This window comes from Vulpes lagopus, chromosome 3 (genome assembly GCF_018345385.1).
Source record: "Vulpes lagopus strain Blue_001 chromosome 3, ASM1834538v1, whole genome shotgun sequence".
NCBI lineage: Eukaryota > Metazoa > Chordata > Mammalia > Carnivora > Canidae > Vulpes > Vulpes lagopus.
This window is the reverse complement of record NC_054826.1, coordinates 67,304,767-67,331,961: the sequence shown is the minus strand read 5'-3', so window position 1 is coordinate 67,331,961 and position 27,195 is coordinate 67,304,767. Positions and strand designations below refer to the sequence as shown.

Genomic DNA, 27,195 nt, shown 5'->3' with positions numbered 1-27,195 from the left:
CCCCAATCCCTCCAAGCATAACCCCTGTCCTGTCTCCTCCCAGCACAGATGGCTGTCCTCTGGGATTTTATATAAATGACATCATGCAGCGCGTCTTCTTAGGTGTCTTTTGCTTAACTTTGTAAAATCCACCCCCAGCGTTGGGCACGACTGTCGTCCGTTCCTCTTCTTGGCCATGTGGTATCCCGCTGTAGGAATACATGGCAGTGTGCTGACCCTTCCACCGCTGATGGCGTTCACAGAATTTCTAGGTTGGGCCAGAAGGAGTAGTGCTGCTGTAACCGTCACTGTACATTTTCGGGGTAAACCTCCATGTTTATTTTGAGCTTAAAAATTAAGAACGCCTTTGGTGAAAAGGAAATGGACATCTGGGTGAAGTTGTCTGTAAGGCTCTGCACTGAGTCACTTTATGGGGCGGGCGGGGTGCCACCTGTCCCACGGGGGTGGAGGGAGCTGGTCCGGGCTAGGTGGAAGTATTGGGGAGCATAAGCTATGGAGGGCACTAGACACAATAGCACACTAGAGGGGCACCATCCTATCCATTTTTTTTACAAGACGGAAGTGCCTTAAACTCTCATCGCAAAAGTAAAGTGAGCAAAGAAAGGGCCTTGTCCCTGGGATGCTGGGCTTGCTTCTGAGGTAAGGGAGATGCTAGTAGCTCAGCCTTGGCTGGCAGCACCGGGGGGGCCCCCCCACACACGGTTTCCTCTTGGCATCAGAGGCTCTTGCATCAGGAAAGCAATCAAGATGTGTTTTCATTTTTTTTTTTTTAAGTGGTGATAAGGTAGAAAGAACACAGGTATTGGAGCAAAAACTCAGGCTCAGATCCCAGCAGTGGGGCTTCTGGAGTCGGGATGGGTCTGTGTCTGGATTTTAGACATCACCTCTGAGCTGTGTGACTTGGGGCAGGTTTCTCAAGCTCTCTGAACCTCAGTTCCCTCCCCTGTGAGGACAGCAATAGCACCTGTGTCTTAGCGGTGCTGTGAAGACTAAGTAGGGTAACACACAGATGAGGCTTAGTGCTGAGCACAGGCCCCGACGTGGGCCTTGATCTCACAGCCCCGCTGTGATCACAACCTGAGCCAAAATCAAGAGGCAGATGCCTAACAGACTGCACCACCCAGTCGCCCCTCTGATTTATTCTTTCTGAAAGCATTGTGTGCTACTACAGAAGAGTTCGAGCGTGCACAGAAATAGCAGAAGAGGGACGCCTGGGTGGCTCAGTGGTTGAGCGTCTGTCTTTGGCTCAGGTCATGATCCTGGGGTCTGGGATCGAGTCCTGCATCAGGCTTCCCACAGGGAGCCTGCTTCTCCCTCTACCTGTGTCTCTGCCTCTCTCTCTGTGTCTTTCATGAATAAATAAATAATAAATCTTGAAAAGAAAAAAGAAATAGCAGAGGAGCATGACGAAACCCTACACATTCTGTTGCAAGCTTTTCAACCCATGACGGAGTCCTCTTCGGTGCCACCCTGCCCACAGTCCTCCAGACCTCACGCCATCATATCCGTGGATATTTCAGAATGATAAGGGCTAGTTTTTGGCAGCATCACCACAATACCATTATCACAACTGGAATAAGTCATGTCATCAAATACCGGTCACTATTCAAATTTCAGTCATGTCATAAATATAATTTTTTTTTAATGTATTTGATTCAGGATCCAAAGAAGTCCACACCCTGCAACTGGTTGATAAGTCTCTTAGAACCCAGAGGTTCCTCTTTCATATCTTTCCCTCCTTTCTCTCTCTCTCTCTCACTCTCTCTCTCTCTCTCTTCAATTTATTTTGTTGAGGAAGCTGGGCCGTTTAGCTGTAGGGTTTCCCAAGTCTGGATTTCATTGACTGCCTCCTCCTGATTCCATTAAACACGTTTCTCCTGTTTTTCTTATAAATTGGTAGTTGGATCGAGAGTCTTAATGAGATTCAAGGCTCAAAAAGTTTTGGCAAGACTCCCTGGTCAGCGATGGAATGTTCTCCCATTAGGAGGCACATGATGCCCGGTTGTCTCTCACTGACGCTCCTTGTCTGAGTTTGTCTGTTTGTTAGGGGTGGTGTGAGGTGGGGGCTGTACCCTAATTCTAGCCCTCCTTCCTTTCTTCACTGGAATGCTTCCACAGAGACAAAGTCCCTTCATCAACGCTCCAGGTTGCTTTATTCTTGGAAGTCTTCAGGGAAGAGTGTGGGTGCACCTTGCCTTCCACACGCTCCCACCCAGCCCCTTCCACCTGCTTCCCCAGCTTCTCCGCGTGAATGGGGCTGCTAGCTGCAGCTCCTGGCCTTCTCCAGGCTTCTGTGACCCAGCAGATCAGCACTGGCCAGGAGCCTGAGGGCCAGAAAGAAGACTTTCTTTTTTAAGATTTTATTTATTTATTCATGAGAGACACAGGCAGAGGGAGAAGCAGGCTCCATGCAGGGAGCCTGATGCGGAACTCGATCCCGGGACCCCAGGATCACACCCTGAACCGAAGGCAGCTGCTCAACCACTGAGCCACCTGGGTGCCCCCAGAAAAGAGACTTGAAGGCCCGAGATTACCATTTCCAAATCATGTCGCTGAACCCAAGCACATTCGTGAAGAAATTCCCTCCCATTCCCACCCCCAGGGAAGACTGACTGCTAATAGACGGGGTCCACAATCACCTGCAGGACGTCCTGTGGCTCTCCAAATACAGTTCAGTGTCCCGGGGGGAGGGAGAAGCTCCTTACCCAGGTCCCAGGGAAGCCCTTGAGCTGAATAATAACCACCACCATAATAGCTATGAAGAGGGAGAGCTGAGACTGGTTCCAGGTAGCCAGATCACCACATTCATTAGAAGATGAAAGCCCTTGGGGAGAGAGACCTCATCCTGCACCTGAGAGCAGCAGCCATCTAGTATAGACAAGACGCCTAGACAAGACGCCCGTATGTCGCTCAGAGGCATGAGGACCCCCGGTGCGCAGACATGGGGTCCCTGTTGGCCAGAGACGGAGTCCCGCCATCCCCTGGGGACTCCACTTGGGCCTCTGTAGAAGCACAACCCTGAAATCTCAAGTAGAGAATTGTCATGACATCAGAGACTCAAGGGATCTCCCATCAGGAAGGTCCTTAGAGTTTAGCCTCTCAAATTTGCATTTTTCCATTGAAAACCAAGGCCAGGGTTGGAGGAACACCATCGCACGCTGCCCTGGGCCTGTGTGTGTCCTCTGACCCCAAGACTTTCCACACGTAGTTGGAGAGCTGGGCATAGGACCTTAGAGCTCTCCACCCAGACGGTCCTGCTGAGTCATGTGTCACCTCGGGCCTAGGACCAGGCTCAGGACCTGATGACAAGAGGCAGGTTGCAGGGTCTGTGAGCAGTCACTGCCTTCAAATCACCCAGACACTGAATTTAACCAACCCCTTGTGGGGACTTAACTCAGAGATGAGAACACTGGAGCCCCAATTATTTTTTTAAGTTCACCTTTAATACACAGCATAGGAAATGACGTAGGCAGTGGTATTACAACTGCGCCATATGGTGACAGATAGTAGCTACCCTGGTGGTGAGCACAGCGTAGTGTGTAGAGCACAGCATAGCATTGTCCGATCACTATGTTGTACACCTGAAACTAATGTAACACTGTGTGTCAACTGTACTTGAATTTTTAAAAATCACCTTTAGGACTCATGTCCTGAGACTGCTTATGACCAAATCACTCCCTGAAATGGTCCTTTAAAAGAGTTTGCAACAGGGGCACCTGAGTGGCTCAGTCTGTTAAGTGTCTGACTCTGGTCATAATCTCAGGGTTGTGGGATCGAGCCCCACGTCAGGGTCTGCGCTCAGTAAGGAGTCTGCTTGAGATTCTCTCTCCTTCTCCCTCTGCCCCTTCCCCTGTGTGTGCTCTCTCTCTTCCTCTCTCCCTCTCTCTCTCAAATAAATAAATAAAATATTTAGGGGGAAAAAGGAGTTTGCTAGAATCCAAGTCCTGCGGGACAGAAGCCCAGAGACCCCTGCGGGCAGTGACCAGGGGCAGCGAGGGTTCCAATTGCAAAGTGTGACTCCTACTTCCCATGTGTGGCTGTGGGTTTGTCTGTGGCCTATGAAAACTGTGTGAAGCAGTGTAACTAGTGACTCTGGAAAGGACCACGGCAATGGCTTCTCCTGTTCTCCTCCACAGGGAAGGCCTTGGAAAAGGCGGGCGGCAAAGAGTTCTTGGAAACAGTAAAGGAGCTTCGCAAATCCCAAGGCCCTTTGGAAGTTGCTGAAGGTAGGTGTGGCGGTGGGCCGTGTTCCCAGCACAGCCTCGGCACCGTCCCCGCCAGCGTCAGCCGCTTCACGCACCATCAGTGTGCCAAGCAAAATACACCATGGCCAATGAGTTAACTTGAGCAGGCCTGTGTAGACCACTCAACACACTCTGGGGACGACCAAGTGTCTGGATAATTGTCAGTTTGCATCAAGTCACCCAGAGATGAAGCAACTGGGTTAGCTTCTACTCATCATGTTGTCCTATCATCACCACCATGAGTCTAGAGCTCTTCTGGGTGTCTCCCGAAAACACCCCTCTCTCCTCCCCGGCCCCTGGTGACCCCCAGCCCTCCTTCCGCCTCCGTAGATGTGCCTGTCCAGGACATGGCACGTGAACAGGATCATAGGCTCTGTGACCTTTGCTGTCTGGCTTCCCTCACTTCATATAATCTTCTCAAGGTCCACCCATACCAGAGCATGCATCAGTGCTTTGTTCCTTTTTTGTGGTTGAATAATATTCTGTTTTGTTTATCCATTCATCAGTTGGGTTGTTTCCCGACTGCTGCACGTCTGGCTGTTGCAAATCGAGCGGCTGTGAACATTGGTGCACAAAGTTGTGTTACAAACAGTCCCTAGGGCAGCCCGGGTGGCTCAGCGGTTTAGCGCTGCCTTCAGTTCAGGGCGTGATCCCAGAGACCCAGGATCGAGGCCCATGTTGGGCTCCCTGCATGGAGCCTGCTTCTCCCTCTGCCTGTGTCTCTGCCTCTCTCTCTCTCTCTCTCTCTCTCTCTCTGTGTGTGTGTGTGTGTGTGTGTGTGTCTCTCGCATGAACAAATAAATAAAATCTTAAAAAAAAAAAAAAAAACACACTCCCTAGTGGCCACAGGCTTCCCGAACTGCCCAGGCCCCCAGAGCGAGGCCAGGACCCCTGCCACAGCCGGTTCCTTGAGGGTCACAGAACCCCAGCTCTGCGAGGGTGGCTTGGGGGAAGCAGGGTTCACCGGAGAACGGCGAGGGGCTCAGACCAAAGTGCTCCGGGTGGGCCTGGGGGAGTAGATAGGAGTCTGAACTGGGACAAGGAGACAAGGCTGGTGTAACTGAACTGCACAGCCCATTTTGAACCCCCACTCCCACCGGGGACTCCTTGGGTAGGGAGGGGTGACCAGAAGACAGTCCCTGACCCTGGGGATGTGCAACCAAGTAGTGCAGTGCTTTGCCATCTACGGAGGGCCCTCACCCACATGTGCACACAGGCGCTGCGCCAGACCCACCAAGCCAGGACCCTGAGGGCCCCCCGGGTGGGGGCGGCGGGGCCCCTGTGTCCACCTGTTGAAAGCTGTCCTATCCTTTTCCTATCCCTGCTGTAACGAGTCACAGTGTCACGAACACTACAGTTGGCAGGACTGGCTCCTCCCTTCTTCCCTCCCAGCTTCTGGGCTGTGCTGCTCCTTGGCTCCGTGCTCACATCGCCTTCTCCTACCGTTAGCCTTCCTACCCGCCCCCCTCTCGCCCTGCTCAGAAGGACCCAGGTGATTCCATTGAGGGCACACCCAGATCACCCAGGGTGATCTCCCCGTCTTACAATCCTTCACTAAAACACCTCCGCCAAGTCCTGTTTGCCATGTGAGGTAAGGATCTGGACATGGACACCCGGGGAGGGCCATTCCTCAGCTGCCAGAGATGATTCTGACGGGTCCTCTTCACTGGGAACCGTGGTCAGCAGGTGACAGCCACATGCCACCACATGAGCCTTGAACGCACCTGTCCAAAGCCGGTGCCCACTGCCCAAAGCAATCCCGACAGGGTTCCTGCTCTTTGCCGGCGTCCGGTCCCATCAGAAGCACAGGACGGTGCCCCGCTTCCCCATCCACAGCATCCGGGGGGCCTCCACGAGGTTCGGCCTGTAACCCCCGGCAGGAGGCACAGGTGTAGGAAGTAACCCGCAGTGTTTCTCTCCTGTCCCAGCCGCTGTCAGCCAATCCAGCGGACTTGCAGCCAAATTTGTCATCCACTGTCACATCCCTCAGTGGGGCTCCGACAAATGTGAAGAACAGCTGGAAGAGACCATCAAAAACTGCCTGTCGGCGGCGGAGGACAAAAAGCTCAAGTCTGTGGCATTCCCACCATTCCCCAGCGGCAGGTAAGATGCGCTTCTCTGGGTGGCCGGGGAAGCGGGGGACTCTCCCCCAGCCCGCTCCCTCGGGCCTGCTTCTCTCCTGCGTATTCACAGCCGGGCTGGCCCTTCCAGGAGACACAACCCAGGGCTGCTGGCACAGCCAAGCAAGGTTGACTAGGCTGCCAGCCAGTTAAACATCTGACTCTTGATCCCAGCTCAGGTTGCCATCTCAGGGTCAGTCATGAGTTCAAGCCTCACATTGGGCTCCAGGCTGGTGGAGGAGCCTACTCAAGAGAAAAGGAAATACCAGGCTCAAAGGCCTTGCATCTTGAAGTGTAGCCCGTGGACCAGCCGCGGTGACCCCTCTGTGTTAGGATGTCAGAGCTTGGCCTCTCAGACTGCACCCCAGAACTACCGCCTCAGAATCCCCAGGAGGCTCGTGTGGGGCTCGGGTGATGGGGAGGGGAGCCTGGAGGCTGAGCCCGACAGACCACCTAGAGGAGCGACAGGTTCTTGCCAAAGGTCTGTTTTGGGAGTCAGGAGAAGTGTCTGTTCTAATGGTCACAGACCCCAGCGGGGTGCGGGAACAGCAGCAGGTAGGCAATGAGGTTACCTGTCCTCACAGGTAGCCTGTCTTCTCACATCACACTCGTCGTTGAAGCAAGCTATTGCTTCAATTTTGAACACCCTCTCTCTTAAGAGATGCTCCTCTGGGGGATCCCCGGGTGGCTCAGTGGTTTAGCGCTGCCTTCGGCCCAGGGTGTGATCCTGGAGTCCCGGGATCGAGTCCCGCGTCGGGCTCCCTGCATGGAGCCTGCTTCTCCCTCCGCCTGTGTCTCTGCCTCTCTCTCTCTCTCTCTCATGAATAAATAAAGTCTTAAAAGAGATACCCCTCTGTAACGTAGATGGGAGTCACACACTAGAGCCGTTCTGTTACGGTCGAGTCACAGGAAGGCTGAGGGAGAAATCGTGGCCTGGCCTCCTGCCATAACCCCACCTCAACCTGAGCAAGCAGCACCGGGTGTCCATGGCCGGGCCCAGAGGCACGGCGGGCTGAAGCCCTCACATAGCCGGGCCCAAGTGTTGTGACATCCTGAGCTGGGGCGCTACATCCGAGTAAGAATCCCTGTCAGGCAGGCTCATCCCGCACCCGCCCGAGGGGGCTTCGTGGCTGACCCCCAAATGACTAGGATGGCTGTGTCCCCGAAGGCTAATGCCATGGCCCAGCCCAGAGGCCAGCTCCATCTCAGCTTGGTGCTTGGGTCCCTGCCCAGAGTCCCCCATACTCGAGTTACACCTGCATGTCCACACAGGCTAGTGAGAGGGAACTAGTGAGTGCAGAAGAGTTAAGAAATGTACTTTTGAGCACATATGTGTGCCCTTTCACAAGCAACCTGACAATGCACGGCGGTTTTGAGGGAGCTAATAAAACCTAGCTGTGCTTTTTTGAATACCAGGTATTTCAAATGCTGAGTTGGTAGTGGTTTTAAAGCCCGGCTTGACTTGGGGCAGGTGACATCGACTCACCCAAGCATGAGGCACTGCTCGCAGGCCAGCTCTCTGACTTTGGCTGAACGCTTTGTGCCATGCTGAGTCAGCGTGGCTCTTGTAAAGTGGGGCCAGCGTCTCCTGCCCACCCCCTCCCAGGCTGTTCCTCTGACTAGGGTCAAAGGAGATGGTGGTACGTGGCCCAGCCTGCACACAGCAAGACGCCATGAGTTGGAAACAAAAGGCGTGGTGCCAAGATAAGTAGGCATCGCATTGACCCCTACCCCAGGCTGAGGGCAAAGTGATCCCACGGGTCCTGGGAACCAAAGTGACATCAGCTCTTTTTTTCCCTCTGGTACAGAAACTGCTTCCCCAAACAGACGGCAGCCCAGGTGACCCTCAAAGCCATCTCGGCCCACTTTGACGATTCGAGCACATCCTCACTGAAGAATGTCTACTTCCTGCTCTTTGACAGCGAGAGCATTGGCATCTACGTGCAGGAGATGGCCAAGCTCGACGCCAAGTAGCCACCCCCTGCCCGGCCGCGCTTGCCAACGGGAATCGGAGGAGGATCGAAGTCACAGGAGTGGGGGTTTATTTTTAAAAAGGAGAGAGGAAGGGTGACAGCAGGGGAGCCGAGGGCAGCTGGCAGGGCAGCGGGTCACAGAGGCCGCCAGCGCAGGTCCTGCCCACGGAAGGAGCCCTCTGCATTTTATATTATCATTTAAAAGAGCCTCAGTCTGTAATTACCCAGGTCTCCACAAGGGGTTTCTTTCCATGTGTTTTCTTCCTGTTGTTTTAGAACTTTTTAAAAAAAAAAGAAACAGACTTCGTTTTAGATTTATAGCATTGACTTTTACACACACACACAAAAAATCCTTTCGAAATTCTTAATACCTTGTTTCTCCTTCTTGCGAGGGAAGAGGGCGTAAAAGTGACTTGGGCTTTGTTGGCTGTCTGTGTTCAGTGGCGGAGAGAAGAAACCGAGAAAGGTGTCTCAATGGTGCTTTCCTTTCCTGTTTTACTGCCCCCACCCCTACCCCATGGCATCTGTATCTACCCCTAAAAAGATTTCACTTCAGGCTTTTGTTTTGTTTTGTTTTTTTTAAAGAAAAAGAAAATGAAAGGAAAAAAAAATAGAAGATCCAGTGTCTTTCTTACAATATAGTCTTTTATTGCAACATTTTCCTCAGTTTGGAGAACTGTGTCCCCATGGATGGACGCTTGCAAAACGTTACAAACAGAACAACGGGCTGAGCCTCCTACCCTGCTAGGCCCCAAGGTCAGACAGCACGGAATGGCCTGCGCCTCTCGGGTGGCAGCAGGTCCTGTTTCCAGAAGGGGAGCCTGGTTGGCCTTGGTCCACAGGAAGGGAGTCCTGGGCGAGGCCTCCAGTGGGGCAGCCATCCTATGGGGGAGAGGCATAGGTCTCACGTAGGCCCAGGGAACAAATGGAACCAACCTGGGCCACAGCCCAGACAGCAGCCCAGAGAGGCTGGTGTCCGCAGGACTCTGGCCACGTACCCAGGGGCCATCATCAAAGGTGAGCAGGGCCTGCATTTACTCAGACGAAATCACCAACCACTTCCACTACGGAGGTTTAAGCTGTCTTCCAAAACAGACTCCCTCCGATTGAGGTGCTCTCCCAGATAGAGGAGTCGCTTATGTACCTTCACACGGCCAGAGGCAGGCATTGCTGCACGAAGTGTCAGCCTAGAAGCACACAAGGCTACACCTGCTGAGCCCGCTCTGCTCCCTCAATGGGAGCCCAATGGCAACCCCCCCAAGGGTCACGTTAGCTCAGCTGCCTCTCCTGAACATCTCCAGGCTTAACCTGATAGCTTTGTAAAACCTCACTGTCTGTTAGGACGGGCTAACTGGGCGGGGAGTTTACCTAACTCTTTCTTCTTAAATGTAACCTGTGGTGTATTAATCAGGACCTAGAAATGGAAATACAGAAAGCGTCCTGAACATGAAAGACGGGAGGGACTAACAGTTTGAAATCAGGCTCCAACTAACACCTGGGTGTTGCAGAATGCATGGGCTTCCCCACCCATGACATGATGGGAGAGGCTCGGGGTGCAGGTCATCTCTGCCCCAGCTCCCCGTCTTTAGCTGGTCTCACCATGCAGGCTCCCCCTCCTGCCCTGACAGGACACCAGCCACCAGGAGACCCTGCCCTCTCCTGCTCTCCTGAATGCCAACACGTGTGCACACACACGCACACGTGCACACACATGAGGACCCTGGGAGAGAGAAGGCGGGCTATTCCCTCCCCAGCAGGCAGACCCCTCCAAACCCAGAAAGAATCCTCTAGAGGGGGTCATTGTGCAATGGCTCTCTCCCTCTCCCAGTTTTGGTTTTCTGCAAGTTGTGTTTCTGATCAGTACATCCCTGGCTGGCATCTCAGTCCAGGAAGAGGATGTTTGCCCTTGGTCATTCCTCAGGCGGGGCCCACCTGTCAAGCAATCTCAGTGCACTAGAGGCAGTACCTGTCTCCTGCCCAGCTCCGCTTCAAGGTGGAGACTGTCGCATGGTCTTCCAGCTGGAGGAGACGAACAGGTCCCGGCTCTTGGCCAGCCGCACCATGAGCCGCCCCACATAGAAGCCACTGATCTGGCCCACGCCATCATTTCTCCCCATGGCCAGGAGGAACGTCAGCGCACCTGTGGAGCAGACACATGAGCACAAACCAGACTCCCGCTCCCCATTCGTGGGCCTACAATTCCCCGAGCACAAACTCACCCGGGACCTTCGGTCTGAGGACAGGGAAATGCTTAAGACTTTTAGGAAGATGGGTGAGTCCCTGATTTATTTTTAAAGAGTTCCAGAGGGGGATCCCCAGGTGCTCAGCGGTTTGGTGCCTGCCTTCGGCCCAGGGCATGATCGTGGAGGCTCGGGATTGAGTCCCACATCGGGATCCCTGCATGGAGCCTGCTTCTCCCTCTGCCTGTGTCTCTGCCTCTGTGTGTGTGTGTCTCTCTCATGAATAAATAAAAATTTTTTAAAAATTAAAAATAAAATAAAAATAAAGAGGTCCAGAGGGATATTTTCCATCACCAGCTCTGAGAGCTTGTTCTCGCGGCCACTCATCTTAGAGCCCCCAAATGCTTCGCCATGTCTAACCCAGCTCTCTTAAAACTGAAGTACAAGGGGCTTCCTTACCTGGCTTATAGGCCTTGAGGGGCCTCTGCTTCCTGGAGTTGACAATGTTGGCCACGGCGACGCTGGCATGGAGGCCGGCATGATAGGCCATTTTGGGTTCCTTCACGTCCGCACAGTCGCCAATGGCGTAGATGTGACTGTAGCCCTCCACCTGGAGGTACTCATTCACTCTCAGAGCGCCATTGCTGGCCAGGTGATCATCTGTCGGGCAAAGCCAACCCTGAAATCCTGTTAAGTGGCCACTGGAACATGGAGAAGATGACCCTCTGGTGTTGGCTGAAAGCATATCCTCAAGGGCCAAACATCCCACCTAATTTATTTCTGCCTGAAGTCCCCACCTCCGAACTCTTACTGCAAAGTTAAGGTTACTGTTCTGGGATGGAAACTGGTCAGAAAGACAGTATGTGCCACTCTATACGATGTGTATGACTCTGTAAGTTACCTCCATCAACAATGATTAACTTAACAATAACTAGGTTGTAACTTAGCCAAGTCTTGAATTTCCCTTTGAACATGGATCAGATTTTTTATTTTGGGGGGGGGGGGGGATCAGATTTTTTAAATAAGGCAGGGCTCTAGTAAATGATAAACTTTTCTTTTTAAGGGACTTAAAGGAATTATTTTTTAAAATATAACATTAAGACAAGTGGGTATAAAATTCTGGGATCTCCGTCCATTACAAGCACTCACTCCCAGCCCCACGCATGGCCTGGACGAGCCTCCTCCTCCTGGGATTGGCCAGTTCTTTCAGGCAGGACCCAAACAGGAGCTCCATGTCCTGGAAGGAGCTCCATGTCCAGGCAGGGTGCTACGGAGTAAATGACGGGGACCTGGGGACACACCAATCATGGGGAGTGAGGAAGAGTCACAGAGTCTCCAGCTCATGCTAGGCGGTGGCGGGAAGCATGACTCCACCTCCTGCAGCCTCCACTTAGCTGACTTCCATATTGAACTTGAGGCCGCATTATTTCCTCTCCTCCCCAAGTGGTCATTCCAAGCTCAGTGGCAATACGTTTGGATCAGGGTAGGGGAGAACAGCACACCTGTGAAAGAAATTCCTGGGCCTGACCCCAGGCATTTCCTCCCTTCCATGTTCAAAGAAAGTGAACCACTGGATCCTTCCTTCGCTCTGAAACCTGTTCCCTGCTCTCACCACGAGGGGGCGGGCTCCGATTTTGAAAGACTGGTCACTTGGGCCACCCTGGGCAAAATCATGACCACAGGGAGGAAGACACTGCAAGAGTGGGCCCAGACCTGAATTTAAAGCTTGATGTCACCATTCAGAAGAGCCCTGAGCTGCTGGGAGTGCGGGGAGGAAGGCAGGGCGATGCTGATTCCTGGGGGAGAGGCCCACAAGCCTACAGAGGCCGGAGGGTGAGGAAGCAGCCTGGGCAGTGGGCCACTTACCAAATGCACTGTGGTAGGCAGAGCTGTTGACTTTAATGCCGTTGCAGACGATCACCAAGTTGGTGGCCACCTCCGTGCCTTTGTCCGTGTGCACTTGGATGCGCTCTCGATACTCGTTAAGAGGCAGGTCCTCCAGGTTGCTCACCCGCTCACCTGTCAGGTGAGATCCGTGAGCGGGAGGCCAGCAGGGTATGGGCCCCACTAAGTGACCATTCTGCTCCTGCTTCCTCCCTGCCCCCTGCCAGTCCACCCTGCTGCCCCAAGAAGCACGATGTGGACATCCGGCCACCACAGAGGATCCAAAGGGAGGAAAGTTCCCAGAAGCAGTGCGGGAAAGTGAAGCTGAGTTTCCCAAGAAGTTCTGGGAAAAGCTATTTGAGGACAACATCAGCCACACCTCCCACAATGTCAGCCACACTGTCCTAACCAGGCACACCACTGACCAAGGTGAAAGCAAGAAAGGTCCAGAAGCTGGCCAATACTCTACGCTCTACGATACTCTTCCCCCAGCCTCAAAGTAAAGGTGGTCGCAGTACCGCACAGCCAGGTACAAGGAGACCAAGAGCCGGGAGGGGTCTGTCGAGAGCAGAAATGTCACCCCTCCCTGTGAAAACCGCAGGGGCTGAGCCCCATGAAGTGTGGTGGTCACGGCACTGGGTTAGGGCCTCAGTCTTCAAACAAGCTGGGAGGTGCTCTCCCCTCCTGCTCTCAACAAAGGTCACATTCCTCACTCATCACCCTCTGAATACAAAAGTACCCACTCTGTCTACCACAATCCCTTCAGGTGATTTTTTTAAATCATTCAGCAAAGGGGCACCACCTCCACTGTGTCCAAACCAACAGCCAGCACAGTGCTGCCTGCATGGCGTGGGCATCCTGTGAGTACCAGTCCAGCTGGAAAGCGGGGCTCAGCTGCTCAACCCCAAAACACAGAGGGCCCTCCAGCTGGGACAGTGAGAAGCCTGGGGAGGGAGAGGGGCAGGGCGGGAGGGGAGCCTGCACGCACTCAGCAGCAGCTGCACGCCTTTCTGGAGCAGGATCTCCTTTGCTTCCTGCCGGACACAGGGCAGGAGCTCCTTGTCAGCAAGGGCCACTTGGGAGTGGATGAGAGTGACCTGGACAAACGACCACAGGGCAGAGAAGGAGAGGCTTAGAAACACACGAGTCCGTCTCCCTTCGCTCCTCCCCAGGTCAGCGAGGTCCGCTGACCAGGTCAGAGAAGTAATCCGCCCAATGCCGGAACCAGGTAACGCCAGCTGGGCTGGAGCCCACATCTAATCTGAGACTCTTTCAGAAAGCACCAGGGCTCCACACCCTCCACACCCCACCCCAGAGCCATGTGGAAACTCTTTTCAAGCGTCCTTGGGCACTGATAACTGTAGTCTCTATATAAGCCATTGACACTCCAGCTGTAAATCAGGCTGACGTTTACATTAAAGTTGGTTCTAAAACTGGCTCTTCCAGGCACGTCTACTTGCTGTCTGACAGGCAAGCACAGGGAAGCAGGGGGCAGCCTGGAATGACGTTCGAAGCTTGGGCTTTACAGTCAGACTCCCTGAGTTGAAGTGTCATCTCAGATACTCACTCGGACACCTCCCAAAGAGTCCGTCAAAAAGGGATCCAGTCTCACTCACAGGAAATTTGTGATGATGAACTGAGAAAACATGTACAGGGACACCTGGGTGGCTCAGTGGTTGAGCGTCTGCCACTGGCTCAGGTCGTGATCCTGGGGTCCTAGGATCGAGCCCCACCTTGGGTTCCCTGCTCAGTGGGGAGTCTTCTTCTCCCTCTGCCCCTGCCCCTCCCCGTACCACCTGCACCTATGCACACATGCTCTCTCTTAATAAAATCTTAAAAAAAAAGAAAGAAAACATGTACAAAGTACATAACTCAGCACATACTGAGTCCTTTGTAAAGGGTGAACACCATTACTGGGATCTGTTCACCGATCATAAACATGTGGAAGTCATACTGAGTGACTTACTACTTCAGACTGGTCTTTGCCCCATAAATCAAACTTTAAAAACTTTTATATCCATCACGCATAATAATTTCCAATAATTTGTCAGAGAACAGTCATATAATTAAATTAGCCCATGCTGATCTTACTTTTCACAACCGACCTGCCTTTCTCTGGGAGAAAAGCACGAGCCACAGGGTTCACGGGGCTCAAGGGAGCTGGTCTGGCATCAGCTGCAAGCGAGCTCTCGCCTCAAGGACCCATATCCCCACTCATCACGCAGCCCTCAGCTAAGCCTCTACATCCTGCGAGGACGGTCTCTTTCTCTCCAGAGTTCCAGGCAGGATCTCCCTCCCTCCATCATTAAAAGGGAGCAGGGTCACCCTGCCATGGGTGCTGGCCAGTCCTTCCCCAGCACGGGCATTGAGGGGCCTGCTCTGTTGGCACCCATGTGGCCACGCAGGGCAAGGGCGACAATCTCCTGACGACCAAACAGCTGCTGCTCCCCCCAGACCAAACGCCAAATGCAGGTGTCTTTGACCAGGCCAGCTGCCAGCAAAAAGAGGGAGTCAAGCTCTTCTTTCTTTCTTTCTTTCTTTCTTTCTTTCTTTCTTTCTTTCTTTCTTTCTTTCTTTCTTTCTTTTCTTTCTTTCCTTTCTTTCTTTTCTTTCTTTCCTTTCTTTCTTTCTTTCTTTTCTTTCTTTCTTTTCTTTCTTTCTTTCTTCCTTTCTTTTTCTTTCTTTCTTTCTTTCCTTTCTTTCTTTCTTTCTTTCTTTTCTTTCTTTCCTTTCTTTCTTTTCTTTCTTTCCTTTCTTTCTTTCTTTCTTTCTTTCTTTCTTTCTTTCTTTCTTTCCTTCTTTTTAAGATTTTATTTATTTATTCATGAGAGACACAGAGAGAGAGAGGAAGACACACAGGCAGAGGGAGAAGCAGGCTCCCTATGGGGAGCCCAATGGGGACTTGATCCCAGGACCCCGGGATCACACCCGGAGCCGAAGGCAGACGCTCAACCACTGAGCCACCAGGGTGCCCCAGCCTACGTTTCTATCTCAAGGGGTGGGAACACCATGGGGACACGAGAGCTCACCTTCCGCAACGCAGCTCTCCCAGGCTCAGTGCCCCTGGTGGGACCGGAGCGCAGGACCCCTCACTGAATGCGGACACAGCCTGGCTCTCTGGGAAACACCACCGGCAGAACGGAGGACATTCCGGGACTCCCCATGGCAGAGCCAGGCCAATCCCCGTGCTCCCTAGATGACGCAGAGATGCCGGGCTCTGGGAGCCTAAAGGCAAGGCCGCATGCCCACCTCTTTCTCGGGGAATTCGGTCTTAACCTCCGCTGCCATCTCCACGCCGGCAGAGCCGCCTCCCACCACCACCACCGACTGTGAGCGCTGGACCTGGGGTGGAAGGAAGCAGAAACACACCCTTAGCCCCAGCGTGCCCGGGGCTCAGTGAGGGTGCCGGCTCCTTGGCCAAAGAGGAGAAGAGAACCCTTCCCAAATCTGGGTCCGGATGGGCTTCCTCGGGGCCGGGTCGTTCTGGGCATCTCCCTGCATCTTCTCACTTGGGCCTCGCTTAGCCCCAAGAGCTGCCACTCAGGTGACCCCGGCCCAGGTCTGTCTGGGTTCACAGCCAGGATCCTCACCTCTGCACTCACATCTGTTCATGATGGTGCAAGAGGTTCTCCAGGCTTCTCAGAAGCTTGGCAGAGGGCAGGACCCGGCCGTGGTCCCGCGGTAGCACTGGCTGGGGGATCCTTCTCGGGGGCTCTACTCCCCATCTTTCAGTGGGGCCAGACCCTGGCCACCCCTTGGTGAAAACCGCCTGAGATCATGGATTCAAGCCTGCTCTCTAAAACACAGAGACTTGTGCACACGAGACTCCAAGAGACCTAAGTCGGGGACACAGAGCAGTCACTATGTGAGGTCTGGGGTGCTCCCCTCCAGACTTTGATGATGGGGACAAAGGTCCCCGCCAGGGAGTCTCTTCCCACTAACCCTCCATCTTCATGGCTGTGCCTCCCATGCCCCCCCTCTCCTGGGGCCCTGCCAACAGACAGCTCACCTGCTTCACCATGTCCTCATAGGCCTGGATAGCCAGCTCCCGGCTGGAAACCTGGTTAAATTTGCCCGGGAAGAGCCCGGTGCTGCCGGTGGCCAGGATAAGATGGGAGAAGGGCAGGGCCTGGGAGGAGCAAAGGAAAAGAGGTGAGGGCAGGCCTGCGCTTCTGCCTGCGATCAGGCCTGCCGGGCAGGGAGCACACCGAGGCCACCCTCCTCTGAAAGCAGCAAACCCGCCACTGACCAGGCCAAGGGGTGGCCCTGGAACCTGGGAGACAGCTGAGGGAGCGCATCACGCTCCTGCTGGAGCTGACACACACAGGGATGGGTGGCGGGTGAGTGAGCAAGCAGGGCACAGGAGATACTGTGCAGACAAGCAGACTCCAGCTGCCAGTGTGGAGTTGGTCTGGAATCTCCTAGGTACTTCCTCTGCTCCCACAAAGAAAGGAAGGGAGGGAGAGAAATTCTGTTTGGAGCCCAAACGCATGAAGTGGACAAAATCAGAGCTGCTCTGGTGGGAGGGGGCACGGTGCGGCTGTCTCTCTCTCTGCCCCAACCCCGTGGAGACCCAAGATGCCCTCATGGTCCCTTCTAGGGCCCTGAGAAGCATGGCCTAAACCACAGGACAAGGAGACTCGGTCACCTTTCCAGCCAAGAGATTCCTCAGCCCTAAAATTAATTCAAGGAAGACTGATTCTCACAAAGTTGCTGAGAAAAGCAATTGTGTCCCCTCTCTCCAATTGCCCCTTAGCTCTGAATAGAGTGGAGGGCCAGGCTGGAGGTGACCGGCAGCACGACATATGGTGGCTCACGGATGGATCCCCCATCACTGCGGGTATGTGCCAGGCTCTGGGCTCTACTTGGGGCTGGGAAATGCAGAGATGAGTGAAGGCCTCTGCCCCAGGGACCTCCCAATCCAGGGGATGTGGGATCATGTGTGTACCTACACAGCCAAGAGGGCCCCCACAGGCCAGCCAGGCCGGGCCTGTTCTGGAACACCAGCTTTCAGAGCATAGACTCCCTGGGGTGAAACTGCCTGGGTTCAAATCCTGGCTGAGTCTCCTACCCGCTGTGGGATCTTGGACAAGCCACTGAGCCTCTCCATAAAGCGAGGCTATATCACCTCCCTCACAGAGTCATGGAGGGCATGACATGAGATTAAGCAAGCTTAACACAGTGCCTGGCGTACAGAAAAGGCGCAGGAGAGGCTGCCACCACACTCCCGTGGCTGCTGTGGCCAGGCCTCTGCGTGTGAGGAATGTGCCATCCAGCCGGCACCATGTAGGGGCCACAGAGAGGTCTGCACCCTTGAGACCACCCAGGTCTCCTCCCACCAGCAGCTGCGGCTTCCTGGGGGCCTCTCGAAGCCAGCTGAGGGTCGGCTCAGCGCCCCCCACGCTCACCTCACCATCCTCCAGCAGCACCATCTGATTCTGCACGTCGATCTCTACGACTAGCCCCTGCCGGAAGTTCTCCTTAAAGGTCACCGAGTAGGAAATGAATGTCTTTTTTGCAAAGCCTGGGGAATGGGCACAGAGGAGATCACAGAGTGAACCTGGGCTCTCCACAGGAAGCCAGAATGACTCGAAACCTTTCCTGAGGTGTATCCTTGGCCAAACAGCGGAGCCAATGGTATTCTGGGAATTACCGCCCCCCTCTTCCCCGAAAGCACCGGCCTGAGCCTCACCAGGTCCTCAGGGAAGCCCAGCTCTTACTTCTACGGCCTTGAGATGGTAGCTGCATAAGGCCAGTAGCCTTAAGACTCTCCAGAACTTCTCTAAAGGTGGCACTTAAGCCTTGCCCTAAGTGGAGAAAACCACCCCCAAGCCCCACAGTGGTGACAAGACCACTCTCACAAAGAAAGCCCCAGAAAAGAGTCCATTACCACTTTCCACGGAGGCCCGGAGGGCTGCCACGTTGTGGTGAAAGGAGTCCTTCATGTCCACCAGCATGAAGGGGATGTTCAGAGTCTGCAGCTGGCTGGCAGCAGCGATCCCACCGAAGCCGCCACCCACGATCACCACGCGCACGGCTCCCATGTCCACAGAGACCTGGGACCCCATCTTGAACCAGGCACTGCTGGGGTAGGAGGAGAGACTGCATCAGGGTCAGGGGGCTCAAGAGCTGGCAGGGTCAGGGGGCCTGCGGCAAGAAAGGCCTCAGATGCCAAGACTTGATCTTTTCTCATTTATTATTTATTATTTATTTTTATTCTTTTGTAAATTCTACACCCAAAGTGGGGCTCAAACTCTCACAACCCCAAGGTCAGGTGCTCTACTGCCTGAGCCAGCCAAGTACCCCATGACTTGGATCTTTTTAAATTATGTGACTATCTATTAATGAAATTCCAATTCTGTAACATCAGAATTAAATTGCAAAGGAACAAGGTGTACCCTAACTATCCCATTCCCCAACCACCCAGTTCCCTTCTCCAAGGCATTCTGCCCCCATTACCAGAGATATTCTGTGCACCTCCAATATTACTTTTTGGACACATTAAACAAGTTGTTGTGCATTTTTTCACTCCATATATAATTTGTTCACTCAACATGCATTAACCAGCTTCCCGCTTTTTGGTGTGCTCTGTGCTATGGACACCATAATCACACACACACACACACACACACACACACACTCACACACACACACAGATAGGGTCTCTGTCCTTTTAAGGCAGGCCTCGCAGACTCAAAGGGCAGGGTGGAGGAGGTTGATGAGGGGAGCTGGGCAGGTGCACAGCAGTGGGCAACTGGCAAGCACAGACCACGTTAAAGGAAGTAGCTACAATTCCTTACGTGCTGCACTGGGCAGACGCCGGATTCTGTGCAGCTCCCAGGCCACCACCCTGAGCCCCGGGTCTAAGGAGATCAGTTAGCAGGTTTATGCAGAGCAATCTCCAAAACAGGATGTGATACCATCATGGTTGGTCATGGGTGGGGAAAGGGAGCCTGCGGTGGGCAAGTCACTTCCCTGAGCATTCCTGGGACGGCAGATGTGCCCAAGACTGCTGAGCAACATCCCCCAGGAGACGGGATGAGAAGAAATGTCTGCTGGTAAGACACGGGGTGGGGGAGAAGCACTGATCATGCATGCAGGCTCTGGTCAGAGGTGGTGCTTGGTGCTGGATGCCTGGGACAGGGGAGTGGTCATCTGTGAGAGCACCTGCAGAGGGCAGAAGCCAGACCTGTAGGCCAAGTGTGCACCAGGCTCACGCTCACACATGGAATGGGGCAGCGTGACCAGTTCCCAGCAAACCGAGAACCAACTTTGGCTGAATCCCCAAGGAGCCAAAATTTCAGAACCAATGCTCGACACCGAACCGGATGGTGGAGGACATGGGAGGCGGAGGGCAGTGCCGGGCTGGCCCACTAGACACTGAACCGCTGAGCACAAAGGAAAAAGAAAGTAGCAGTTTGCCTGGGCTCTCCGAGCCAGCCTGGGAGACGGCCCCCCAGGCCCATCCTCCTGCGGGCCTGGACCATCTGGTGCGTCCCAGAGTCTGCCTCCACGGAGGGCCGAGGGGCCGGCCTGGGGCTGCGGCGAGGAGCACTGTCCCCAGCCCAGCATAGCCCCAGAGAAAGGCGCTAGTGCTGTAGGCCTCGGGGCTCGCTAGGGTGGGCACCCAGCTGTCTGAGGAGCTGCGATCCCAAGAGCATCCTGCGGGGAGATGCTGGCTCAAGGGCGGCAGGCAATCGATCAAAACTCCTCCTGGCCCGTGCAGGCTCCTAGGAGAGGCAGGAGTAAGCCAGGCTGCCGGAGGGCAACGCTAAGGAAAGCAACAAAGCTTACCCTGCACAGGGTAGGCAGAGAAGGCGGCAGCTCTGGTGGGCTTCAGGGAGGGGGTGTTCAGGGGGAGGGGAGAGGGGGAGGTCAAGGAAATAAGAAACTGGACTCAGGTCAACCTTGAAGGACACAAGCAAGCTGCCGGGCTCACTGGGGAAGCATGTTTCAAGCCATCCAGGCCCTTCCAGGCAGCAGTACAGAAGGGGAAGGCTACTACTCCAGTCTGCATCGTCTGTGTGGCCTCAGGCACAGCCCTTCCCCTCTCTTGGGGCCGCCGTTTACCCCCTGCAGTGGGAGGGGACACCATGAGATGTTCTGGCACATATTTCCAGGACATGGTGACCCCCCCCACCCAGGATGGCCCCCAGAGCCTTCCATGGTTATAGAGGCAGCTTATGGACCCGCAGGCACTGATCTCATTGGTACTCAGATGCGCACTGCCTCATTTCTCCCCTGCGGGAGAGAAGCTGGGAATGGTGGGGGTAGCACAGATTAGAAGGGATCTAACTTTGTTTCCCATTAGCCAAACAGTCCTCAATGCATGGAGGTTTGTACATTCCACCTGTTTTACAGATAAGGAAACTGAGTCCTCAGCAGGGCTCTGACCAAGACAAGTCCCCAGAGGCAGTGCCGCTCTCACTGCTCCACGCCTTTAAAAAGCTGGTCCAGAGCTCGTCCCCTGAGTGTTCAACAGACTGAATCTGCCAATTGGGCCAAAAAGAGAATACTTCCTGGGGCCAGGACCCAAGAGGGCCCAGGGACCCAGACAGAGGTCAGGAGAGGATCCCAGGAAGACAGCAGAGCCCATGAATGTGGCAGACAATGAGGCGGGCTATGGAAGGGGTGCACTTCACCTGCCCCCTTCCACGCAGCCCCTTGCGCCGGCCTGCCCCTGGGCAGGAGGCTGGGGAGAACCAGAGAACTGCTTCCAACTTGGCTGGCCCAGGCACATAGAAAGTATACACAGTTCGTTGGGGAGACGGGGTCCACCACAGGTCCGGTCACATGGGACCACCCAGGCCAGCTCAGGGGGAGCCTTGAAAATCAAGGGGCTGTGGGCCTTCACCACCAAAGGCAAAGCTTAGGACCCAAAGTCCAGTGGCAGGAAGGGAGGGGGTGGGAGTTCAGGAAACAATGTGAGGAGGCCAGGAGGGCAGGTGACAGGGCCAGCAGACACATGTCATGCTGCCAGGGCATCACTCAGGCCTACCCCCAGGCTATAACCACCAGGGTCTCCATCCCAGGGAAGAAAGCCCCGCAACCCCAGCATAGACCTGGCAGATGGTGGGTTGGCCAAAGGAGTTGAATCCCTGCTCCCTCAGTCCCCAAGGATCATCAGCTGGCTTCCCCAAAGGGCTAACCCTCCATGAAAGCAAACCACTTCTCTGCACTCCCAGTGGAAGGTGTGGGGCCTGAGGGGCCGCCGTAGCTAGGCCAGGAGAGGGGAAGTGCTTTCACACTGCAGGAGGCCTCTCCAGGAATCTGTGCCTCTCTCCCCTACTAGCCTCTGACACTCTTGGGAGTGTCATCCCTCTGACATTCCACCCTTCCTGCTCAGCAGCCTCCCCTACCCCACACTCTTGGACACCCCTCCCTCGGCTCTTCCAGTGCCAATTCTCGCCTGGCTCCAAGGACAGCTAGACCCTGCTGCCATGACTTACTCGGGACACCGAATCCGTGGGCTTAAGCCACAGACCTGTGTTCCTAACTACCCTAAGGAGGTCAAAAAGCATGTTTGCAATTGAGTCCCATGCTCTAACGTAGCAGTAGTGCTATGCCAACAGCCTCAATCGATGGGAGATGCCACAAGCAATCGAAACCTCCATAAAGGGCAGACTACTCTATTAAACATCCATACGATAGAATGTTCTGGAGTCATGTGTTTCCAGAATGGATGATATTTTACATGAAAACTTTGTCCATGACTACTCCACACCCATGCTCCCATGTACTCCACATAGAACGTACAAGACCAAGAGTGAACCCTAATATAAACTATGGTCTTGGGCAGCCCCGGTGGCCTAGCGGTTTGGTGCTGCCTTCGGCCCAGGGCATGATCCTGGAGACCTGGGATCGAGTCCCATGTCAGGCTCCCTGCATGGAGCCTGCTTCTCCCTCTGCTTGTGTCTCTGCCTCTCTCTCTGCATCTCTCTGTGTCTCTCATGGATAAATAAATAAAATATTTAATAAATAAATAAATAAACTATGGTCTTGGGACGCCTCGGTGGCTCAATGGTTGAGCATCTGCCTTCAGCTCAGGGGGTGATCCTGGGGTCCTGGGATGAAATCCCGCAACAGGCTCCCCACCAGGAGCCTGCTTCTCCCTCTGCCTATGTCTCTGCCTCTCTCTCTGTGTCTCTCATGAATAAATAAACAAAATATTTTTATAGGGATCCCTGGGTGGCGCAGCAGTTTGGCGCCTGCCTTTGGCCCAGGGTGCGATCCTGAAGACCCGGGATCAAATCCCACATCGGGCTCCCGGTGCATGGAGCCTGCTTCTCCCTCTGCTTGTCTCTGCCTCTCTCTCTGTGACTATCATAAATAAATAAAAAAATTTTTAAAAAATAATAAAAAAATAAAATATTTTTATAAATAAATAAATAAACTATGGTCTTTGGGTGATTGTGTCCATGTAGGCTCATCAACTGTAACAAATGTACCAGTCTGGTAAGCGATGCTGATAATGGGAAAAGCAATGGAAGGTGCAAGGGCAGGGGGCATATGGGAAATCTCTGTACCTTCCCCTCTACTTTTGCTGTGAACCTAAAACTACTCTAAAAACATAAAGTCCTAGGGAGGGAAAAAAAGGTTGTCCATGGGGGCACCTGGGTGGCTCAGTGGTTGAGCATCTGCTTTTGGCACAGGTCATAATCCCAGGATTCTGGGATCGAGTCCCACATCGGGCTCCCAGAGAGGAGTCTGCTTCTCCCTCTGTTTATGTCTCAGCCTCTCTCTCTGTCTCTCATGAATAAACAAATTAAATATTTTTTTAAAAAGAGAAAAAAAAAGTTGTCCATGAAAAAGCCCGGAAACAGCATATAAAGTCTAATCCCACTGAGTACAATCAGATAGATACCCAGCTCCATACACACAGACAAGTCACCATTCTATCTGCTAGCATCCATTGTACTTTTACACACACCTCTGCATTGAACAGGCTTGGGGTTCTGTCCCTATCTGGGAAACCAGTTCAATAATTTGTCCAAGTTCCATCCTCAACACTCTGATCAGAACCATGCTCCAAACCAAACTACCAAGAGTGGTCACTAAGTGATATTTTTACTTTCTTCTTTGAGCTTGCTTGTTTTTTTGTTCTTGTTTTTTTGTATTGCCTGAATATTTTTAACTGAGTATGCCATTTTTATAGAAATAATAAAGGTTGAAAACCAGGGCAGGCTTCCTACCATCTATTTTTTTAAGTTGAGATACTCATATGTTATACAAGTTTAAAGTATACAATTTGGTGGTTTCTAGTACATTCATGAAGCTGTGCAACCATCACCACAATCTAATCCCGGAATATATTTTCATCACTCCTCAAAATGACCTCTTATCCATTAGCCGCCACTCCCCATGCCTTTCTCCCTCCAGCCCCGGCAACCACTCATGTGTCTGTCTCTCCCTCCAGCCTCCGGCAACCATTCATGTGTCTGTCTCTATAGATTCCCCTGTTTCCTGCCTTTTGTGTCTGGCTTCCTTCACTTAGCATAACGTTTTGAAGATTTATCCAAACCTCCAAACCGCAGGATATATCAGTACTTCTTTCCTTCTTATGGCTAACATCACACTGTATGGAAACACCACATTTTATTTATCCATCTGTCAGCTGATGGACATTTGTGTCGTTCCCACCTTTGGGCTGTTAGAATAATGTTGCTAGGAACATTCGTGTACCAGTTTTTGTGTGGACTTTTGTCTCTAATTCTCAAGTATATATACTTAGGCATGAGATTGCTAGGTCACATGGTAACTTTTGATTTAATTTTTTCAGGAACTGCCAGCCCCACCATCTGATTTCGAACTGAACATCAAGCCAAGGGAGAGGGTGACCCCAGAGAATCTTAACTACATCAGCCTAGACTCAGGAATGTTTGCATAAAAGAAGGTCCAAGAAAACAAATCCTAATTGTCCAACAACTCCTATGGAATTTTACCTTTGCCACCCACCCATTCCTGCCCCCAATACACACACACACACACACACACACACACACACATGCACAATCTGGTTCACACTTGTATTTTCTCAGTAAATCCTGTTTTCTCTGCCAAGGACACCAGCCTGGCCCCAGGAGGATTCTTCTCTAACAATACAAACAAGGGGCTGTTAGGAATGAGTCTCCGAAAAGTGAAGAAGTTGTATTTATGCCAAAGCTGCTAAGAGGTCGTGCCTCTGAAGACATAAGAACCATGTGAACTCTGATCCAAGCAAGGACATTGCCCCAGCATTACTTCAGAGAGATTACAAATAACACACACCCGTTTTTTGAGTCAGCACAGTTACACAGTTACACCAAGAGTGGATTTCCAGAGCCTTGCTTCCAAGGGACCATCTGAATGAGGGGGCCACTAGAGTGGGACTCACCCTGACCACCCTCTCTCCCAGCCTGGGTGGGGGGAGGGGCAGGCAGCCTTCCTCACAGGTCAGGGAAGAGGGGTGCAGGCTGAGTGCTGGCATTCTGTGGCCAGGCCCCCAGGGGAGGCACACTGAATATAACCCAAAAAAGATTTCTGAAGAGGGAGTTGTCCTTTCATGCCCCAGGAGAGGGTAGCTCTGGGCAGAAAGGCTCATTCAGGTGTCACATATACACTCAGGGAAAACCGAGGCCATGGAACTTGTACACCGTCCTGGGAGCAAGTCACTCCGTGGCCCCCCCAACACCCAGACTAACTATCTGCTCACAGCCTGTGTCTGGACCCGGATTTCCACATTTCACCACCAGAGGCCAGGCTGGCCCACAAGGACAGCAGCTCAGCCCAGCTCCACCCCTAACCGCTAAGTAGTCCTGAACAAGGCCAGGCACAAGGGAGAGGGCAGCGGGGTCCGAGAGCTTGGGGCCCTAGCTGGTCCCGCGCCTGTATCCGCACCAACCTGGCCAGGCTTTCCCGATATTTTACATATTTACCTATTTTACATACTGGCCTTGGAGCACACGGTAGGAGCCCGCGGGCCGCCTGCGAGCCCCTTCCCCGCGGTCGGACCCTCTGCCCTGGGCCCGTCCCTCTGTGGGTCACCGGCTTCCCGGGCCTCTCCCCGCCCCCCCCGACTGTGCATCCACGCGGCAGACGGACTCCTCCTGGAGGGAAAGGCCGGTGTTCGGCGGCTGCTGTTGGAAGGAAAGCGCCCACCATCTCCCACTAAAAGCAGCTCCGGGAGGACTTCGGGCTGCCTGGCCTTCCCCAGTCCCCCCAGGCGTTCCGGACCACTGACCTGTGTCCCCGCGGAACCTGGGGCCGCGTGGGGGGGGGGCGGGCCCCTAGCGCGCCCGAGCAGGCCCTGGCCACTGCCCTCCTTGGCGACCGAGGCTCTCCTCCCGCCCCGGAACGCGCTTCCTCCGCCGGTGACCCCCGGGCCCTCGGGGAGGGGAGCGCCCGTCCGACCTGGGAAGACTCCGCAGGAGTTTCGAGCGCGGACGGGGAGGGAGGGGCGAGCTTGCCCGGCCCGGGCCGGGGCTGGACTTCCCGGTTTCCGTGTCCTGGGGCACCTGGGGGCGGGCAGGCGTGGGCCCCGCGACCCCGCACGGCCGCCCTCCCCCGCCCGGCCCAACGCCGGCGCACCGACCTCCACGCCGACCGCCGCGCCTCCAGGCCCCGCGAGCCCTCCGGGAGTGTGGGGGGCCCGAGAGCCCGCCCCGCGCGCCACCCCCGGGCCGCTCGGCGGTCGCCGCGCGCTCCGGGCTCCTCCCGGCGGGGGTGGGCGGGGCTCGGCGAGGCCCCGCCCCGCCTAGGCCCGGCCCCGCCCCCGCCCAGGCCCGCCCAGGCCCCGCCCCTTCCCAGGCCCCGCCCCCAGAGCGGCGCCCCCGGCACTTCCCCGGCCCTCGCCCCGCCCCCAGAGGGTGCCCCCCGCGGTCCCGCCCCGGACCCGCCCTCGGCACTGCCCCCCCGCCCAGGCTCGGTCCGGCTCCGCCCCCGCCCCCGCCCCCGCCCTGGCCCCGCCCCCCAGAGGCCCGCCCCCGGCACTGCCCTCCCCGCCCAGGCCCGGGCCCCGGCCCCGGCCCCGGCCCCGGCCCCGGCCCCAGAGGGCGCCCCGGCACTTCCCTCCTCCGGCCCCGCCCCCTGCCCGCCCGCGGCCCCAGAGGGCGGCCCCGGCACCGCGGCGGGTCGACCGCCCCGAGGTCCCCGCGGCCCCTGCCTCCCGCGGCTCGCCTGGAAATCCCGATCGGGCGGACCGCGCCGGGCAGCCGCCCCCAGCCCGCCCCGTGGCCGGCGGGCGCGATGCTCTCCTAACGCCGAGCTGACAGCCTGGGGCAAACCCGCAAATGCTCACGGCCCCCCGCGGTACGGAAGCCTGGGGGCAGGGAGGCGGGCCGCGGCCTCTCCCAGGATGAGAAGGGGTGGGCCCCGGGGAGGACCGCGGCAGCTGTGCCCTGGGTGTGCAAGGGCCCGGTAGCAGGACAGGACAGAGAGCTGAAAGCGGGGCTCGCAGGGGCGGCCAGGGACAGCGGGCCCAGCGCGGGCAGGCGCGCAGACCCCCGGGCCTGGCGGGCTGCGTCGCCCCGGGGCCCTGGGACGCCCTGCGCCCCGGCGAGCTCTTAAGCGGGAGGGTGACAGATGTGACTTCCCTTCTGTGGCGAAGGATGGGGGAGTGGCAGGGCTGCCTGAAATTGGGGAACTGGTTGGAGGGGGGGTCCTGGAGACAAAGGCGCTTGACTGGGATCTGGAGAGAAACAGGCCGCCCTGCCGCAAGCTCCCACCCGGCGGTAAGATGTAGCCAATTTGGTGATGAATGAGCCATCCTCGTCTATTTAATGCAAATATTAGCGCCCACCCTAGGAATTGTGGAAAA

At 54.9% G+C, this 27,195-nt stretch overlaps 2 protein-coding genes across 6 annotated transcripts in view; one reads left to right on the top strand and one right to left on the bottom strand.

Annotated features, from left to right (window-relative positions):
• The window catches only part of LOC121486791 (core histone macro-H2A.2), a 49,252-nt gene extending 40,547 nt beyond the window's left edge, over positions 1 to 8,705 (top strand). Inside the window, exons 7-9 of the mRNA XM_041748072.1 lie at positions 4,137 to 4,226; positions 6,173 to 6,347; positions 8,173 to 8,705. Coding sequence (XP_041604006.1) covers positions 4,137 to 4,226; positions 6,173 to 6,347; positions 8,173 to 8,338 — 431 coding nt within the window. The 3' untranslated portion in view covers positions 8,339 to 8,705. The remainder of the gene's footprint in view (positions 1 to 4,136; positions 4,227 to 6,172; positions 6,348 to 8,172) is intronic.
• Positions 8,706 to 8,964: 259 nt separating this feature from the next.
• Positions 8,965 to 26,126, bottom strand: AIFM2 (apoptosis inducing factor mitochondria associated 2). 5 transcript variants are annotated; one of them, XM_041748068.1, is made up of 10 exons: positions 25,972 to 26,126; positions 18,292 to 18,485; positions 17,810 to 17,925; positions 16,411 to 16,530; positions 15,651 to 15,743; positions 13,390 to 13,498; positions 12,384 to 12,536; positions 10,977 to 11,177; positions 10,304 to 10,477; positions 8,965 to 9,219 (listed from the first exon to the last, which is right to left on the bottom strand). In XM_041748068.1, the coding sequence occupies exons 2-9, from the start codon at positions 18,467 to 18,469 to the stop codon at positions 10,326 to 10,328; spliced, it is 1,122 nt and encodes a 373-aa protein (XP_041604002.1). In that variant the 5' UTR covers positions 18,470 to 18,485; positions 25,972 to 26,126; the 3' UTR covers positions 8,965 to 9,219; positions 10,304 to 10,325. The 5 variants fall into 5 exon arrangements, with proteins under 5 accessions (XP_041604002.1, XP_041604004.1, XP_041604001.1 ...); XM_041748070.1 differs by having other exon boundaries at positions 18,292 to 18,482; positions 25,972 to 26,124; XM_041748067.1 differs by having other exon boundaries at positions 25,621 to 26,075.
• Positions 26,127 to 27,195: the final 1,069 nt, after the last annotated feature.